Here is a 20,303-nt window from a genome sequence, read left to right as displayed (position 1 = left end):
CAAATGTATCTGATGCATCTGATATCCAACTCTCGGATTTCACACTGCTCACAGGCCTAAGGACAAGATAAGTCGCAGGGAAGAAGAACCAGAAATACCAGAATCATGGGGAGGGGAAAGTGGAGAGAAGAGAGATCATAGTGGAGAGAGAGGATAGATAAGGGAGACAGCAATCTCACATTTCCAAACCCCCCCCACCCCCAAAAAAAAGAAAAAGGATTTCTATTCCATGTAATCAAATCGTAGGGGCTGAGCAGCCTTACACTATATTTATGATACTAACTTTGGGCTCAATCCTGATTGGTTCTAGAATAAATAAAAGAAACAAATTAAAACTATAAAGAAAACCTCCTACAGGAAAGAAGTCCTAACTAATCCAAACGACTGAAAAAACTTATTAAATAAAAAAGGAAACCCCTTCCAGCCATAGGCTGCTTCTGGAAGAGTCCCAAACTGACCAAACTCTTAAAGAAAGAAATCAAACAGAAAAAGAAAAAACTCCTCTAATCATTGGCTGACTTGGAGTGTCCTAATCTATCTTACCAACTTGATTAATAAAGCAGAAGACTAACCCAAAAGGCTGAACTTATGTTGTCCCAACCCAGCCCCACTATTACATTAAATAAAGAAAGAAATAAACTCCCACAACTTGGACTGAGGATAAAGTTCCTGAAAAACCTGGAACCTCAAGCTAGAAAATTCTTCCAGACTGGGTCCCATGAGTCCTGGTTTCCAGGATTTACCTTCCTTGGACCCGCATGGTTGATTTTAGACCTGAAACTGAACCAGAAATTGGTTCAAAGGTGAACCATGACCAACTGCTGGAGCTTTTCTGTATCAGTATCTGTATGGAGATTCACAGAATACATGGACCATCCTCAATGTTTGATATGTACTTATATTGGGCATTTTCCATGTGGAATTGTAGGTAAATATTGCTGTCTTTATCTGTATTACTTCACTTTAATATAATTTTAGTGGTGTTACTACAGTTCCACAGAAGCAGTGAACAGAATATATGAAATCAAAGGACGTAAGCAGACAAGTCCTCTAGCAATTTCTGTCGGGGATGTACAAGACATAAGCCGTTTTGCTGCCATTGATCATTTGCCTCACGGGTTGCTTGACGAACTCCTTCCGGGACCAGTGACTGTTGTACTAAGGCGAGGTCTGCAACTTGTAAGCTTATTTTCTTTTCAAAAGGAAAAGGAAGATATTTTATTACTTAGTAGATATTTGGTACCTTTCCCCTAAATTATAATGAGTGATTATACAAAAATGCACAACATGTTGGTAATCTATTCTAGGAATGTAAATGGATAGTAAAAAATTACAGGGTTCATCTTGATCTGTATCCATTTATTTGGATATATATACAGATAATGGACATCAGATATGAATTCTAGTATATCACCATCGATTTTAGCAATTAAACAGAGTTCAGTTTTCTGAAACAAGCTGCTGTGGATTCAGTAGCATACCTGGTGGATTCTGGGTGAGGCTTAGCTGGATTCCTAGCTGGTTATCTTCCTATCTTTCTATCTTTCTATCTATCCTGATATCATAGATTCATATCAGATCTATGTGATTTAAACCCTGAGGTTGTGCTGTTCTTTACTATTTCTCAAGCTTTGCTACTATTTGCATGTTCTACAATATTCTTTTGGATTGAGCTAGCTTCAGTAATTTCATCTCTTTTATTGGAAGTTCTGTTCTTGATTTCTTATTCTGTTCTTCAATTACTACAACTTGGATTCTGTTTTTCCTTACAGCTCTAGGGTTTTTCTAGAACTCACAGTCCAGTGGTCAGATTGTGATAAAACTTTGCAGACCTGTTCTGTAAACAAAGCAGATCCATCGACAAAAGTTTGAACCTATTCTGATCTGTTTAGCCTCCAACTGCTGAGATTTCTCTGTTTCGGTCCTATATTACTTAACCCTCGGATATTGTTTTTCTTATCTTCTGTTAAAGTTGTTAGGAGATTAGAATCCCATTAAGAAGAGTTTCTTGGGCTGTAGCTGAAGAAGTGTATCCGAGTGGATCTCCTACTTTTCAGTTGGAGACCTTTACTGTTTCCAGGGATAGGTGATAGGGTTGCATCAATGACCTCTTTATCGAAATGCTAAAATGAATCTTGGATGGAGTTCCTTGGGAAATTCAGGTCCATCTGGAATTGCTGACATAAATTGGGTGGGGGATGCAACTGTAGCTGGAGCTTATTTGGGACCAATTTGGGAGGGGGATTTTAATCAGGCTGACTTGCTACAATTGAAGATGGCAGTTAACTGCTGGAGTTTGTTATTAAGTTTATAGCAAGGCTAATATAGAAACAGATTAAACCAATGTTTTCGGGTGGATGAAAGATGCAGCTTTGGAGACATGGAGATTCACATCTCATTAGACTTGTTAGATGCCTTTGTTCTGAGTTGAATTGGTCATTGCATTGGAAACCAAAGATTGCCAATGAGATTGTGGATAGTCTAGCAAAACTGGGTGTGGTTCGACCTTGAATCTGTTTCCGGTATAGTTTTGTGGTGGTCATCTTGTACTTTGTACTCATACTTTATTTGAGTCATGGGGTCTTAAGACCATATCCTCTTCTTTTGAGAAGAAGAGGAAGCTGTCTGATTTGGGAAGAATGTTAGAGAAGCCCGATTATTTGGATCCTTGTCTCAAGAGACTTGACATGTGATGTATTTAACTTTTATGTTTGTGGTTCTGTTATTCATTTCTGCATCTGCCTCCCATATTTTCATAATTTAATTATTGGTTTACTCTTCTTTTTTTTTTGGACATTTATGACCCTAATGGTAATAAAACACCTTGTCTTTCATTACTTAAACAGTTTGAATGACTTAAAATACCCTCACTCATTCATGCATTGTAAGAACAAACAGAATGCACACGGTTTTATTGGCAGGGGGTGAATGTCTAAATGTTCTGTATTCTCAGATAATTGGTTGGAATGAGTGATTATATTTATTTATTTTCTTTTCAGGCGATTCTAGTATTCTTGAGAAGTCCTTGAATCCAGGATTGGATAGCATTGGTGTCAGAGTGCCAGACTCCAACTTTATTCGGTTCATCGCCCGTGGTTCTGGAAGTGCATTGGCCCTTACAAGTGCAAACCGAAGTGGGCAGCCTAGCAGTGTGTGCATTAAAGATTTTGAGGACCTTTGGGAGCACTGTGTCTATGTTTTTGATGGTGGTCTGCTTCCTTCAGGACGTTCTGGGTCAACAGTTGTGGATCTCACTGACATAGGGAAGTACAAGATCCTTAGACCCGGGAGGTAAAGTCTGGAAGTCACTTGTTTTCACTTAGGTTGATTGGCTACTATTTAGTTATCATCTGTGATGACCTAACAATGTTTAAAAGCTTAAAGCATGATATGGTTCTCAACGATGTCTGTGTTCAGGTGGACTTGAAGCTTAAGTGGATTATGTATCATTCCAGTTATGCTATCAAATCTTTCTCTAGTTGGTTCTGTTATAGCAAAATTTCTCCTGTAATTCCCTTCTCACAATCAATTCTATTTGGTATGCTTTTGTTGGAGTACCAAGTAGTCAGCATCACATCATTCCTTTGCCTGCTTTGAGTCTTTGAGCTTGAGCACTCAAAGTGTTTAAGCCTTGAATTTAGTGGTGTATTTTTGGCCCTCTTTTCTTATCTTCTGGATCTAATGCACAATGAAAGAACTATAATTAATTTTTGGTCATAGCTTTTCTCTTGGACTTGGATAGGAAATTGCTCAAGGACCTCGGTATCTTGCTTAGACTTCTGAGCAGCTCTAACCTACCCATCTGAAGAACAAACTTGGTTGGATAAATTATGAGTTCTTAATTGTTATTACTACTCAGGACATACCATTCCACTATTCTTTCTTGTTTATAGCTGCAACAATCCAACAAATGTTAGCTAACTTCAGCAAATTGCAATGGATAAGACGGCCACTGTTTTTGGACGCCTGTTACTTCATAATTATAATGGGTTTTTGTTGTGTTTGCAGTGCCATGGAAGAGACTGTAGCAGTTCTCAAGAGATATTCCATAGAAGAAGCAACAGCAACTTGATGCAGAACAGCAGTTAACCTTATTTCACTAAGATACAAAGGCAGAGATATTGCATGGACGATGATAATTGGCAGCCATGTTTGACTGAATGATTTTATCTCAATTTTACTGTAACTAGAACAAGCAGCTTTGAACTGATTGTATCTCAATGGGATACCAAAAAATGGATTGTATCTCCATTGTACCAAACAATAATATGCTAACACGAAGAAAAGGTGATTTTTTTTTTTTTGGGGGGGGGGGGGGGGGCTTGAATTCTTCAACCATCAGCTCTAAATTATTTTAGTTCAAACTCTCTGATGACTAATTAATGGACTTCCCAATGACTTATAGATTTGATTCATCAAATCAATAGTTATTGGTAATTCTTCTTGTATTGAGTTCAGTAGTACTCCATTGTTAATTTGTTATAAACAGGTAATGCATTGTTAATTTGTTATAAACAGGTAATTCATTGTCAGATGGGACTTTGAAAATGTTGAAGGGCATTTTGGAACTTTGTCTATTAGGGGCAGAGTAATTATAAACCTCCATCTATAAACCCACAATGGAGGAATACTTGTAGAAAATTATGCAGAGAAGAATGGAAATCACAAACAACAATCACATAATGTACATAATGATTTATGTGAGTTGGCAAGATTGCCTACGTCTGCAGTGTGATGAGATCTACTTCACTATCAATGGAGAATAAGTTGAGATGAGATCTACTTCACTATCAATGGTGAATAATGTTACAGTCGCTCATCCTCACACTTACTCTCAGCTTGAATATAGACAAAGAACCCTTTGGTACAAATATATAGTGTAACCCTATATAAGTTATTCACCAAAATATCTATATAATTAAAAAAAATCTCGAGCCCTACGGACCCTACGGCCTTTTAATAGCCCTTCAAAATCAACCCACAAATGCAAATGATGGAATACAAGACATAATACCCCCTACATACTTTTTTGTTAAACCCATGTCCAGAACCCGGTCTGGTTTGAACCTTGTGTGCAGAATTGCCAGCGGAATATGCTAGAGACTTGTGGGCCATGATACTCAAGCCATCACACAAGATTGTTGACCGTGACATGGGAAAGGTCGTCAAGGAGATTCCTCTACCGAAAAAAGGGGAAGTTTGACAATAAATGAGCATTCTGGAATACCATCTTGCGGACCAAGGCCCGTACCGGTTTCCTCCACCACTTCTGGATGATTGGGAGTAAGCTACTAACTATGATTGCTCAACTTGACCATGCATCTCAATCACCGCATTTGATTCATGTAAGTTATTGACAGAGTCCGTATGCGTGAGGTGAATCGCTATTCCCGTACCCTATATCATAACATAGTTAATAGTTAATTGAAAATAAATTGCACTAGATAGTTGTGGGCCCTATCTAACCACCCCACTAACATGAAGCTGGACCTAAGACCTTTGGGCCCTTATTCTTTAAAACTTGAATGGACTGTGGGCCTACAAGTATCAATGACCCAATTCCCTAATTGGACCTTAGGACCTAAATCCCATCCAAACAAGTCCTAGACTAAAACACACCCTAGAGACTTAAGCCCAACCAAACAAACCCTAGGGTCATAAGTCATCTATTAACCCATATTCTCATCTCTCCCTCTCATTTGCAAAAGCTGAAAAGGAAGGAGGAAAGAGAAATCGTGGAGAGAAGGAAAAAAGAAGAAGAAGAAGAAGAGGAAGGAGAAGGAGTGGAGCACAGGCCTAGGCCCCAAGCTCAGCTCCTACCTTGGTGAGTGTCTTCCCCCCATCTCTCTCTCTCTCTCTCTCTCTCTCTCTCTCTCTCTAATTTTCCTATTTAGAGACCTAAGGTTTGGATCGTTTGAGCATGCCATGAATGCTCCACCTACGTAATGGAGAGACCATTAATGGCTGACCTTCATGCCTTGATTATGGAGGGTACCTAACCTCACATTTAATCTCATTTCTCTCCCTCCATTTATTTCATCCTAGTCTTAGTTGTAGAATGAACTACCATTGATGGAGCTCCACCTACCTAAGTGAGGAAGCCATTAATGGAGGGTGTTGTTCTCATTGAATGGAAGCCAAATGAACTATTATAACCTTCATTCCATTCCTATTTAAAATCTCAACTCCTATGAGTGAACCCTAGTGTGAGGACAAAATGGCTGGCATGGCGGGGGGTTGCCATGTGTCTTCCACATCATCACCTTGTTAGAGAGAAGAGAGAGGTGAATGTGTGTTGTAGGGAGTCGTCACCTAGAGCATGGTCTAGGACCCAAGATGTAATTCTAATGACTCTCATGCTACACCCTTCTGGGGACACGTGATCCGTTAGTCTGGGTACAGGTCAAGTTACGGTTCGGGGAAGGTATTAGGCACCCCAGTCCGCCCGGACTTGCCAGTCTTTCTATTGCTAGGCAAAATTGGGTAGGATTATAATATGTTTTTGAGGAGAAAATAAAATAGAAGAAGATTATAGAAGGTCAAATACAAAGGAAGGCAAGGAAACACATATCTGGAGGTTCAGCTACAAGGCAAGAGTTAGTATACATGAATGTAAAGCAAGGACTTAAAGACCTATGGGACTTAAGCATGGTAGACACTTAGCTAAGTAGGATAAGATGATAGACATGGAATTGAAGATAGTAGTTCGATGTGTGTGCATGGAGAAGCATGGAAATTGAAAGTAAAACGTGAAAAAGTGTGTGCATGGCGTGTATGCATGAGAGACTCTTAGACTACAGAGGATGGGGATCATGGAGACATGCATGCGTGGAGATATAAATACAACATAAAAAGAATATGAATAATAATAAATAAATAAAAAAAGTGCGATCACCATCTAGAAAGATGGGATCACCCTCCTCTCGGAGATGCAAAATGAAGATTAAGCAAAATCAACGTGTTAAGCAAGACTAAGAAGCAAAGGAGAACCTACCTAGTTGGATGAAAATCGAAATAGTAGTGTGGAGGTTTCCCTTTTGTAACTCATAATATTTGTACGTTAAGCAAGTACTCCACAAAGAGAGTAGATGTGAATGAAAATCGAAAGAAAGGTAATGGGATACTCCATCGCTACAGATTACCGACGCCTGCCAAAGGACGAATGGACTGAAGCTTCACCCCTACATACCTCAGAAACGTCTGAATGAAGCCTCTACGCCAGCTTTGCTGCTGGGCCCTGATTGCCAACAAAAGATTCAGAGAAAAAGGATAAAGCTACAAGAATGAAATTCAATATCAGGCGGTACGGTAACCATGTTAGCCAACGGATTAAAAGAATCATAGAGAGGGAATGAGAAATCGAGAGGCGATCGGAGTGAGGAGGGACGAAGCAAGGGAGCTCGTCCTCTCAAGCCCAAACAAATAAGTGGCCCTGTTGGCCCCTCCGATTTTGCCTACACAACTACGAACGATGCTTGTGGTGGCTTCTCCTGTCTCTTTGTATGCGAACACTTCGTTGACCAAACATCGAGGTCTCCAGATTGATGTCTCCATGCTTTGATCTTGAAGTATCAAGAGGGATTGTGGCACTCAAGAGGTGGGTTAAGCAATAGGCTAAGGCCAAATGTGGGGCCAAAGGCTAAGGACTCAAAGCTCTTGAAAGGGGGGAGCAAGTTAGGGGTGTCAATAATACCCGGCTGGCCCGAACCCGCCCTGAGCCCGGCCCGGACCCGACCTTGATTTGCCAGCCCGAAGGGCAGGTTAGGGTTGAGATTTTGGCTAACCCTGGCAAGGTCGGATCGAGTTTGGGATAAGACCCCGGGCTTAGCCCGGACCCGACCCTGTATTAGTTATAAACATATATATTTATAATAATATATAATATTATAAATGAAAATACAAAAATGCCCATAAGAGATAACCTAGTAAACCCTAATCGGCTAATCCCATAGTCTCTATTTCCCTTTTCATTTTTCAATCTTTAGTTCTTCATTCTTCATCAATCGCCGCTCGACGCTAGCCTGCTGCCTTCCTCTTCCTTTGTTCCTCCTTCCCGACGGCGATTCACTTGACGATCAAGGCATCAAGGTATGTTCATCTTCCTCTGCTGCCTCCCTTTCCATCTTCCTCTGATGTGCCCCTTCCCTTGCATCTCACGCTTCTCCCAAGGGTTATCTCTTGAATCATGCTGTAGATTCAAGAGAATACTGACGACGATGCGGTGAATGTTCTTGTTGCCATGACGGTGACTTTGGAGTTTGTAGTGTTGATGAAGATGAGGAGGAGAAGGAGGAAGAGTAGGCTGAGCAGCAGGAGATCAAATTCAATTGGAATTCTTTCTCCACGTTGCTCTGTTGGGTTTCCTTGTCAGAAGCCAAGATGTACGCTAAAATATCTTACTTAGGGAACTTGGCTTATTCCATACCCCAAATCAAGGTATAACCCTATTGGCAAATCCATTCCTGCTCCATTGCCTGTTCATTGATTTTGTTATGGCCCATAATTTTCTCCATTACCGGTTTCATTTGCTGAGAATTGAGCTTTTGGATATGATAATTTTGTGTTGTAAAAGACTACAAATCGAGGAACCCCTACTAAGGTTTTTTTTTTTTTAATACACTTTACTTCCATTGTCTGGTATGGTGTGTCTGCATATGAGAATCGATGTGTTAGTGCGACAGTGCGACTTGTTCATATGCATATTTTACATGCTTGCTACCTGTCTAAAATGGATGCTTTAGTATGTAAAGATTTGGCTTGATGCCATTAACTATTTTATTAGGGAGGATTTTAATGTAGTTGTGGGTTCCTCAAAATAGATCAAAGCAATTGTAACTGAAGCAACTTATCTTAGAATGCTACGTATGTGCCTAAAAGGAAGATCTGGAAATTAGGATCAAGACAGGGTCAATCAGGGCCAACCCGACCCTATCAGGGTTAATCAGGGTCAGGTTGGGTTAGGGAAAACCCTAGCAGGGTCGGGTCAGGGTTGAGGGTTTCTTGGCCCTGCCAGGGTTGGGTCAGGGTCAGGGTTTAGGTTAAGGCCTCTAGGGTCAGGGTCAGTGTTTAGGCAAGCCCGGCCCAACCCGACCCATTGACACCCCTAAAGCAAGTAAGATGCATGTGACCAAATCAAGTTCATATGAAGTGCATGTAACCCCCCTCAACGTGAGAGGGGGTGTATTAATAGATGTAGAGGGGTGAATGCACTCCCAAATTCATGTAGGGATCCTTGGGTTAATCCGGATCATTCAAGAGGGGGGGTCTTTACATCGACGGTGGGTGTAAAGTCAAGGTGAGAGCCAATGGGGGATGGGCAAATGGTAAGTTGCCTTAGGAAGGGTTTCTTGGGGCCTAAAGGAGCCAAAATTGAGATCCAAGGTGCCAAAAATAGGCTTGGTCGCGAAAGGAATCGAGATTAGAGCTAAACATGGCATGTTTGGGCTTCTTGGATTTGTAGAAATTCAACATTGAAATTACCCGAGTCGACATTGAAGTGAGGTAAGGTCGACATCGAGTGGTTGTCGATGAATAACACTCGACATCGAGGGTTTGTGTTTGAATGTCGAAATAAGAATTCTGAATGTCGAAGCAGGTTAGACAGTAGGAATGTATTGCTAGACAGTCAAACGGGATGACTTGATGTTGATGGAAGGTGGGCTCGATGTCGACAGGGATGAAAGGGGTTGTTTGGGCCAGGTTGGTTCCAAGGAGTCTGGGTTAGGGCTAGTCTTTCCAGGGGTTCTTGGAGGACTTGGAGGCTTTGGTTTAGGCTCCGGAAAGGGAAAATGACGATCAGTCTACAGATCTGGGTAGTGCACACTAAAGCTACATCCACAGATACACCGACTTTAGGCCTCGGAGGGTACTCATCATCGTTATGGGAAACCTCCGGGAAAAAGACAAAATGAGGTGTCTACACCTAGGTTAGGACTAGTGGTTTGGGGGATTTTCTTAAGATTTATTAATGTTCCTATATGTCTTGACACTAAGCAATATGTATGGATTTAATTGAGTCCATCTACCCCTAGGTACATCCCCATGGACTTAACCTCCCATGTTTGTGAGAAGAAAACCATTGGAAACCATGGGATTTATGAACCCAAATGGGTTGATGCACCAAACCCATGATTGGGGGTGGTCTCATGGCCAGGAAGCTCCATAAGGCCCTAGGGTATACCTCCTATAAGCCAAAACCCCAAAAAACCCAAGACCAATCTCTGATTGGTGAAGACAATAAGACCGACAGAAACCAAAATAGGGGATCGGCATGAACCATCTAGGCTACTCCTATCGGTGGACCCCATGTCTTCATGTCAGTGAGCCTCTGCCAGTGACCGACATGAAGGACAAGTAGGAAGCTTCTGCCGGTGGGGCTATTCCAGCCCATCGAGATCTCTTTGTGGGGTCCACTTCCTATGATCCTAAACACCAACCTAATTACACATTGTACCCTTATCCTAGGGCACTTGAACCTATACGGGGACGTGCTAGAATGCTGGATTCGGGACTTGGGATCCAATCGATTGTCCGTCAACTGGTGAGTGAGTTAGGCGATCAATTTAATTTATGGATTGTTTTTTGTGTGCCCTTGTGTTTGCTAACCATGTATGTATGTATGTATATAAACTGTAATGCATATAACATGGGATGTGAATTTAGACAATACCTCTTGAAGAGTTCAAGCTCAAGCAAAGATCACTTGAAGATCTCCAAGAAGATGCTTGTGTGCACATAAAAACACATTGCATACTTGAAATTGCATAATCATATAATGAAAAAGCATTTGCATCATGTATAAGACCTTAGAAGGCGTTTATATAACCTATTTTTACATAAGTATAAATTGGAAAGGCATTGGAACAAATCCCCAAAAGCCAGACTGTCAAAAAGTACCAAAACAGTCTGTCGATCGATCCTCTTATCGATCAGATCATAAGGTATTTTCGATTGGGTCTGGTAGTAATTCTACTGGTACATACCCAGAGGTCTGCCCGATAGATCGGATCGTGTCGGACGATCTACCGATCGACCAAACATCAATCGGATGGGCCAGCTCATGCCTCCAACGACTATATTTCCCAATAGCTACTTTTCCCGGTTGATCGGATGAGGTCTTCAGATCGACCAGATGGACAAAAATTTATGCACATGTTTTTAGAGCATTAAATGAGCTCTATAAATAGTGAACATATCAGTACTTGCCATAATTCACTACAGTCCAAAAAGAAGCTTTATTGTGAGGAGAAAAGTCATTTCAAGTACTTTACTAGTGTAAAGTCAAGAAAATCTATTTCAAAGCTTAATCAAGAGTGACTTCATCTTTCAAGACCTTTATTGAAGCTTACACCTTATAAGAAGGGCAAAGGCATAAGCATCATTGCATATCATTCATCACTTCAAGAAGTACATGTCTCATTCCTTGCTTAGGTAATTCTTATTCTCTTTTTTTTGTGACTACCTTTATTCTTGCTCTTAAGTTAGTTAACTCTAGATGAGCAAGGTGTTCCTGGATTAGCCTAGACTGTACTTTGGTGTGCAAATGATTTTCTTACCCTCAAAAGATTAGGATCCTTTTATCTTGGTAAAAAGATTGTAAAGATATTATTTCCACCTATTATATTGAAAGGAAGAGACTAGTGAAATTCTCTCCAGATTGAGAGGAGTGGATGTTGGCTGGGTTAGCCGAACCACTATAAATCTTGTGTTTTCTTCTTTTGTGCATTTATCTTTATTTACTTTGTTTAAATTACGATCGAATCGAAGGAATTTTAAAAAGACTTATATTTCACTAGTGATAACCAATTCACCCCCTTTAAGTTATATTACATAAAGCACGACCAATTTCAACTCCAAGAGATGCTCGAGGCTCAAGTCTCACAATGGCAATTTGGGAGCATTGTCGAAGTGTTTCTTTGTGCTTGGGGTGATTTTGCATGTTTCCCAATACTGTTTGGGGAATGGGATGAATTGATTAAATTCCTCTGTAATGCACCGATCTGGTGGTGCAACCTTGCTAGCTCGACACGTAATTGATGCGATATCCAATGGTGCCAAGCTCAAGAAGAAAAAAAAAGAAGAAGAAGTGCAATTGAGCTCGCACCGTTGGATTTTGCATCATCCACTTGTCGTACTCGCAAGATCACACCGCAGTGCACTGTCAAATTGGGCTAAATCCCTATTTATATTTGAAGAGGCCACACTGCAGTGCACCGTGGTCAACAAACAATAAACAATATACAATGCGTCTGTCGGGAGTCAAACTCGGGTCTATTGCTTGGAAGGCAATTATCCTAACCGTTGGACTACAAACGCTTGATTATTATGTCATGGAAATTATTAGTTTGACTATGAGTTGACCAATGAAGTAGCTATTTAAAAAAAATAAAAAATTATGATTATTATTTCATGAAAATTAACTAATAGATACAAATTGGGATCTTTATCCTCGTAGGTTCTGTCCGGTATAGTTCGTACGGTTCCTCTCATAGTGGGCGGAAATGACCACCTTATCTCCTACCTGAACACATTGCCAGGGTGGGGTCCAACCCCCTCTTATTAGAGGCACTAGGGAACTGAATCGTTGTCCCCTCCAATTCGTTGCCCCCTTCAATTCCTCCAATTCCTCACATGGAGGTAGAAATGACCACCCTACCCCCTATCTGAAAACATTGCCCAAGGTGGGGTCCACTCCCCTAGAGGAATTGGGGAAAATTATCACCTCAATTTGCTTGCCCGTCAATTTTCTCAATTCCTTCTAATAGTGGGAGGTGGACCCCACTCGGATAGTGTATTCGGGTAGGGGATAAGGTGGTCATTTCCGCCCCTCCTATTAAATGGAATTGAGGAAATGGAGGTACAGATAAATTGAGGGGATAAGGATCCAAGAATTGGAGGTGCTCACGAATTGGAGGAAATAATTATTCATAAGGAACTGTACCGGGAAGGGAACTTGGGAGGATAATTTTCCTACAAATTGAGTTGAGCAAATTGGATTTATATATGAGGGCAAATTTGTCATTTGACATCTAATCGTTATATTCCGTTTGAATCTGCCTATGCCGCTATGCGTATGCGGGGACCTCTTCTTGCAAGCGGCTCAAACGAAGGACCGAGGGTGCAAATTCTTCAAACATCAGGGACCTAAGATGAAAATTACCCTTACGTTAAGTAATTGCAATTGGCATTCGTCTTTCAATTGTCATTTCAAATTACCCTCTGGTCTTATGCACTGAGGAGGCGAGGAAACTAAAACCTGGAAATTCCCGCTTCCACTGTTTCTGAATCAAGAAAAGCTCGAAGAAGGAGAAGGGCGTAGTGTGTGAGGGAGAGAGGGAGAAATCTTTTGCGGGTGAGAGAGAGAGAGAGAGAGAGAGAGAGAGAGAGAGAGAGAGAGAGAGAGAGATGAAGATAGAAGAGGTCCAGTCCACCAACAAGAAGCAGCGAATAGCTTCTCATACACATATCAAAGGCCTGGGTCTAGAGGTACATCTTCTTCTCGCTCCCATACACAGTTAAACAAGAAAATGAGAAATCTTTCTCTTCTCTTAAGGATGGGGTAGTTGGGTGTCGGGACTTAGTAGGGTTTGTTGACGTACGCCGTTTTCTTCCCAACGCAAAGGCAGTGGGGGTTATGTCGTTCTGGTATTAGGTTTTAGATTTTTCTGGTGTTTACTTCTTGGTTTCATAGTTACTTCGATTTTGTGTATTTTGTCTGCTATTTTCCCCATTTCTGTTGCTTGAAGAACTCGGTCTATAGTTATTTTGATCCACTCCTATACGACGCATTCTCAATCTAACTGCATTTTGGTCTGTGAGCTGCTAATGTCCTGAAATGGAGCTGGTCTTTTGGTTTTTAGGGTTTAAGATATGTTTTTATGTGTCTTACGGTGATCTCAAAGTTTCGGTTCAATGTTTTTGTTCTGTTTCTTTACTACTCTTTCTTCGTACAGTATTCTGGAAATGATGGACATGCAGGGTCAGAACGTGCCGTCTATAATCAGAAACATGGAATATTTTTTCCTAGGTGCAATATTGTCTGTAAAGAAGTCAGTTTTAATTTCTAAGCTTTTACTGATTGTTACTAGGATTTTGCGGTTTACACTTGGTTGAGCTTTTGGGTTCTACCACTGCCAGAGGGAGTCTGACTCTCAACGTTTTGGAGTTGTTCTTAAAGCCACAATTATCTATGCTTCCTGATCTCGTTCTTCTTATAATTCTCTAATCTAGGATGTTACCATTTATATCTTTGTTCACTAATAATGTTTTGTGGGTTTGTTCCAGGCCAATGGAAGGGCGATACCTATGTCTGCTGGGTTTATGGGTCAGTTGGAGGCTAGGGAAGCAGCAGGTCTTGTTGTTGACATGATACGGCAGAAAAAGATGGCTGGCCGGGCACTCTTGCTTGCTGGCCCTCCTGGCACTGGGAAAACTGCATTGGCTCTTGGAATATCTCAGGAGCTTGGAAGTAAGGTAACTTCTTTCTCTAATCGTTTTACTCTCGCCAAAGTCTTTTGTTTCTCAGTCAGAATTGTCCCACTTCCCCTTATCTCCTTGGGCTCAATATTGCTGCTAACCTCTGGAAATTTAGTAGCTCCCCATCTTACTTTCTTGTTGAAGGTGAAACAATACTCAGAATTTATCCACCTGCAGTTAAAACCAAATTTTGGTTGGTTTATGAGGTCCTCTTGTTATGGACTGAATCAAGTTTATTTGGTTTCTATCTAAAATGTAGGTACCATTCTGCCCAATGGTTGGATCTGAAGTATATTCTTCGGAAGTCAAGAAAACTGAGGTTCTAATGGAAAACTTCAGAAGGGCTATAGGTCTTCGTATTAAGGAAAATAAAGAGGTCTATGAAGGAGAGGCAAGTTGTTTCAATTATTTCTCTAAATTATTTTCTTGAGTCCCATTTCACATTATTCTATATATCTGTTTTTTAGATATTGATCTTTCTTTGCTATTGTCATCTGGGAAATTTGCTCATTTGTGATTTGTGGGCCACCCTATTTTAGGTAACTGAACTCTCTCCAGAAGAAACTGAGAGCATTTCAGGAGGTTACGGTAAAAGCATTAGTCATGTAATCATTGGGCTGAAAACTGTCAAAGGAACGAAGCAACTGAAGTTAGATCCAACTATTTATGATGCTCTGATTAAGGAAAAAGTAAGGCCTTCTTATTTGTCAATTTCCTTTTCTGGGTAAACTGGACCTGAACTTGCAACTCCAGTGTTTCAACCAATTTAGCTGCAGGATCTTACCAAATGTCTCTTTCTAAATTCAATTTCTTCTTTATTCTACCACCATGGCGACAAATATATGGATATTATGTATCATTATTGCTATTGTTGTTGGTGTTATTCTCTTATCGTAATTTCCGTATGAACTCTTGATTAAGCTTCCATTATCAAATGCTTGTGATACTAAATACTATCATATAATCTCATGTACATTTGAGCATGTGATCTATCCAAATTTCCCGCTTTTATAGTCCATTTCTCAGCTTATATTGTTTGTTGGTTATAAAATCTGTTATATAAATTGCAGGTTGCTGTTGGTGATGTTATATATATTGAGGCAAATAGTGGAGCAGTTAAAAGGGTCGGTAGAAGTGATGCTTTTGCTACAGAATTTGATCTTGAGGCTGAAGAGTATGTTCCACTTCCGAAGGGAGAGGTTCATAAGAAGAAGGAGATAGTTCAGGTCTGATTTATTTCCATTAGAAGCTAAAACCGCAGTTTCTATATGATCCTATTCTGATGACCTTAGTAATTGTAAGGGTAAATATGGTTGTAAATTTACAAGACAACAAAACCTTTGGGTTTCCATAAAAAAAAACAAAACCTTTGGCTTTTTCCTTGTTTTTTTTTTTTGGGGGGGGGGGAATTTATAACATTTTAGTGATTTGTCATACTAAATTTGCATGGTAATAAAGGATCTTCAAAGAAATGTAAAACTTAGGATTTTATTTGGGCCTCTTGTCAGGATCTAAACTGATTGACAGGCAATAAATCAAGATCATTTTATGGAAGGAAATGATTCATCTGATTCACTAACCAAATGCACCATATGTGGATATTTAATGTACATACTATGCGTCACTCTGATTGTATTTTTTTCTTTGCCTTGATAGTGTAAAAATGAATTTCTTGTGTTCAGACCTATGCTTACAAAATTTAAATGCTTTTTTTTAAAAATCTAATTCATGATTCTTTTAGGGGATTGTTTTCCTTAAAGCCACGGTCAAAGAATCCCTTGACCGAGGCGTTTGGATGGTGTTGAGAGGGTATCGGGAATAGTAAGGGGGTATTGTGTGATGTAGGAGCACTTCGTTGGACATGCCCAAACCTGTCAGGGAACCTAGATGGAGATGAACCGGATCCAAATTTAGTTTTGTTCCATTAGGATATTATAGTTTATTTATATATTTAAATTTAGGGAAGTAGTTTTCTGTTCGGGAGGGTGGCCTACGCCAGCAGTCCCATGTGTCTATCTCTCTCCTCCTCAAAACAAGGGGGCAGAAGTGTCTTTTCAAATGGGGAGGAGAGAGATAGACTTATGGGAGTGCTGGCATAGGCCACGCTCCCGGACAAGAGAACTTTCTCCCTTAAATTTATTATTTGGATTTATCTTGTCATCTTATGTTTTACTTTTAATAGGCTAGGTAGTGATAGAGTTTGTTTCAGTTTTAGAGTCTAGTTAGGAGTCTTCTATAATTTTTTTAAATACATGGTTGTAATCAACGAAGGTTTCGGTTTTGAATGGAATGAAAATTTGGATTTCGTCGAGTGCCTGTGTGGCCTAGACTCGTGAGTTCTCCCCTCTCTGTTTTCTTCTTCTTCTTCTATCTCCTTCGATTCCTTCTTCTTTCCTCAGTGTCTTGTTTTGCTGCTATTGTTTCTCTTTTCTTTGCTGTCTGCAGTAATGCTGGGCTGAGGGAGATTTGTTAGAACCATAGTTGTCAAGGCGGCAAAGCGACCCAAGGTGCTGGAGGGGTGTCTAAGCGCTTAGGTGACAAGGTGCCCGTCTAGGCGACCAAGGCGCTCCCAAGTGTTATTTTTTATTTTCCCCCTTTCTAACATTAGTTAGTATGCTATAATATTTTAGTATGCTACAATATATACCTTATATCATAAAAAATCAGCATTAAGCCTCCTCAAGTCATAAAAAATCAACATTAAGCCACATTAAGTCACATAAAGTCATAAAAAATCAATATTAAAGCCACATCAAGTCATAAAACATCAACATAGAACTAGAAGACAACAAAACTGAAGAAGCAAGCAATTGGAAGTTTGAAACAATCAAACGTACATCTGGTTTATTCTAGTCTTACATTTGGTTTATACTGTTCTGTTAGATATATGGGCCAGAATACTGTGGGGGTATTCTGGACCTTTTGTTCCTTTGTTATTTTTGTTTCTTGTATGTGGTTTAGTCCCACATTGCTCATGTAAATATTTTTACTGTGTCATTATACTTATAAATAAAGATGTGCTTGGGATGAATTAGCCATCCAAGCATTCAACCTAATTCTAATCTGTCTACATGGTATCAGAGCAGATTTCGAATTAGGGACACCCCTTCTCTCCCATTCTTGATTTCAGTTTCTTCTTTCTCTCTTTCATTCTCGAGTTTTCCCTCTCCTCTTCTCTTGTTCTTCATTCTCCCAATAGGGCAGCACTGATGAGGTGATCTCCAGATCCAGCTGCTGCCCTCAATTACCTCTTTACATGGTGCATTTTTCTGCTCGATAGGGACACCATCACCTTCTGCGATATTTGGAATCTTCAGGTTTTTTGGGGACTGCTTCCATATCTGCTACAAGGGACCACTCCTCCTATTTGAAGACCAAGAACTGCAGCAGGCAATCTTCTTTACATCTGTTCCTATCTTCAGATCTGTTCAAGAACCCTAAGATCGATTTTTCACCAAAAACAGGGTTTTTTTCAAAACCCTGACAACTATCGATCTAGGGGCTGGTGACTTCTATTGCTTCTGGTTTTCTGAAGACTGGTTCTCTACTTATAAAGGCACACTCGACCTTGGTTGGAGATGCAACACTTTAGTTTTTTGGCATCCTTCCTCCCTCCATCGATTTTAGCAATTTCAGGGTTTTTTTCAAAACCCTGTACAAATCGATACAAGGGATTCCCCTTGCTGCTGTTGCTGTTTTTTGGAGACCATTATTCTATCATTATAAGAGGGCTCTCAGCCAATTTTCAGCCCTTCACTTGCAGGATTTCTTGGGTTTCTCTTCACAACAGCCCCTCTTTGTAATTTGGGCATTTCTACTGTTCTAATGGGTGACTCAGTGGATTCGACTACTACTTCTGTTGGTGATGGACACAGCAAATCAGATTACCATACCTTTACTCCTAATCCAATCAAGTTGGATGGCACTAATTATTTGCTTTGGTCTAGGTCTGCCTCCTTGCCATTGCTAGCCGTGGCCTTACTGGTCATATTACTGGCACTAGTGTTATGCCAACTGAGATTGAAGCTGCTCAAGACAGGTGGCTGGCCAACAATGGAGTTCTTATGTCCTACCTCATTGGCTCTATGATTACCGATTTGCAGCATAATTTTCTTCTCCTTGACACAGCCGCGGAGATTTGGGCTGCTTGCAAGGAGACCTACGGGCAGTTTGGCAATGATGCCCAGGTCTATGAACTCAGGAAGAAGGTCCTTCACACTACTCAGGGTGACTTGGCAGTCTCCAAATATTATGCTACTTTGCGCAGGGCCGCAACTGGATCACTTTTTTGACTTTCACCCAAGTACAGCTACTGATATTGCTTCCTATAAGAAGCATGTGGACAAGATCAGGGTCTATGATTTTTTGGCTGGCTTAAACGTGGAGTATGATCAGATTCGTGTTCAAGTGTTGGGCCATAAGCCTTTTCCCACACTTAAACAATCTTATGCCTTGGTGACCTCTGAGGAGAACAGTAGGGCTGCCATGTTGCGCCCTCCTATTACTGATAGATCAGCTCTTAAGGCTGATGCCTCTGCCACTCCTGCACCTAGTGGCACTGCTTCTCTCGGTGATTCTACTATAGGGACTGTTGTTTGTGAGCACTGTCACAAACCCTATCACACCAAGGAGAAGTGCTAGAAACTTCATGGGAAACCGGCTGACTTTGAAGCTAAAAGGGTTGCCAAGACAAAGACCAAGGCCCATCAGACTGAGACTGTTACCGTAGCCCCTGCTACTGACACTGGTCTATCCCAGGATGATCTATAGGCACTCCTACGTATGCTAAGGTCTTTCGTTGTTGCTGCCTCTACTACATCAGCTCCTCCTAGTTCTTCTGCTCCTTCAGGTTCACACTTTGCCCGGTCAGGTATTCTATTTGGAGGTTATTGTGCTTCTGTCGCTTCCCATCCTTGGATCATAGATTCTGGAGCTACGGATCATATGACTGGTTCGCTTGGTTTGTTTCACAGATATTCTCCCACTTTTGGGAAAGACAAGGTCAAGGTGGCTGATGGTTCCCTTTCTTCCATATCCGGAAAAGGAATCATCAACTGCACTTCCTCTCTTCCCTCGTCTTCTGTTTTGTACATTCCTAATTTTACTACTAACATTCTTTCCATTAGTAGTATTAATCGTGATCTTAACTGCAAAGTCACTTTCTTTTCTTCTCATTGTGTGTTTCAGGATCTGGATTCTGGGAAGACGATTGGATTGGGTAAAGTGCACGGTGGGCTGTACCTGCTTGATGACGGTCGCTTCTCTCCGCCACCATTGCCTTCTTCGCTACACCAGAACTCCATGGTCTCTTCTGAACTCTACTAGTGGCACTCTAGGTTAGGTCACCCCCCTTTAGGAATTTTAGCTCATTTATTTCCTAGTTTGGTCACCCTTCGTACTAAGGATGACTTTTTTTGTGAGGCTTGTGTTCTGGCCAAACAGACACGTTCAACTTATCCAATTTCAAATAAAAGGAGTTCTTGTTTTCAATTGGTGCATTCTGATGTTTGGGGCCCTAGTCGTAAAGCATCTATTTCTGGTCATCGTTGGTTTGTTTCCTTTATTGATTGTCATTCTAGACACACTTGGGTGTATCTTTTGCACACTAAAAATCAGATTTTCTTATGTTTTCAGCATTTTCATAAAATGATCCAAACTCAGTTCCAGGCTATTCTCAAAGTATTGAGAAGTGATAATGGAACAGAGTATACAGAATCACAATTTCAAAAATATTTGGCTGATCATGGCATCCTTCATCAAACCAGTTGTGTTGATACCCCTGCCTAGAATGGTGTGGTAGAAAGGAAAAATCGCCACTTGTTAGAGAT

The 20,303-nt window shown here is 40.7% G+C and overlaps 2 protein-coding genes and 1 long non-coding RNA gene across 3 annotated transcripts in view; 2 read left to right on the top strand and 1 right to left on the bottom strand.

Annotated features, from left to right (window-relative positions):
• LOC122652213 (yrdC domain-containing protein, mitochondrial) overlaps nt 1-4,277 on the top strand; it is a 6,085-nt gene extending 1,808 nt beyond the window's left edge. The window contains exons 3-5 of the mRNA XM_043845895.1: nt 993-1,168; nt 3,000-3,291; nt 4,009-4,277. Coding sequence (XP_043701830.1) covers nt 993-1,168; nt 3,000-3,291; nt 4,009-4,072 — 532 coding nt within the window. The 3' untranslated portion in view covers nt 4,073-4,277. The remainder of the gene's footprint in view (nt 1-992; nt 1,169-2,999; nt 3,292-4,008) is intronic.
• Nucleotides 1,445-20,303, bottom strand: LOC122652214. The gene is made up of 3 exons (XR_006331568.1): nt 20,293-20,303; nt 12,431-12,440; nt 1,445-1,514 (listed from the first exon to the last, which is right to left on the bottom strand). It is a non-coding gene; the product is annotated as an uncharacterized LOC122652214 (long non-coding RNA).
• Nucleotides 13,357-20,303, top strand: part of LOC122652212 (ruvB-like protein 1) — a 29,169-nt gene continuing 22,222 nt past the window's right edge. The window contains exons 1-5 of the mRNA XM_043845894.1: nt 13,357-13,485; nt 14,284-14,472; nt 14,735-14,866; nt 15,015-15,164; nt 15,546-15,701. Of these exons, the coding sequence (XP_043701829.1) occupies nt 13,405-13,485; nt 14,284-14,472; nt 14,735-14,866; nt 15,015-15,164; nt 15,546-15,701 (708 nt within the window). The 5' untranslated portion in view covers nt 13,357-13,404. The remainder of the gene's footprint in view (nt 13,486-14,283; nt 14,473-14,734; nt 14,867-15,014; nt 15,165-15,545; nt 15,702-20,303) is intronic.

This window comes from Telopea speciosissima, chromosome 2 (assembly GCF_018873765.1).
Source record: "Telopea speciosissima isolate NSW1024214 ecotype Mountain lineage chromosome 2, Tspe_v1, whole genome shotgun sequence".
Lineage (NCBI taxonomy): Eukaryota > Viridiplantae > Streptophyta > Magnoliopsida > Proteales > Proteaceae > Telopea > Telopea speciosissima.
This window is presented reverse-complemented; position numbering and strand designations above follow the sequence as displayed.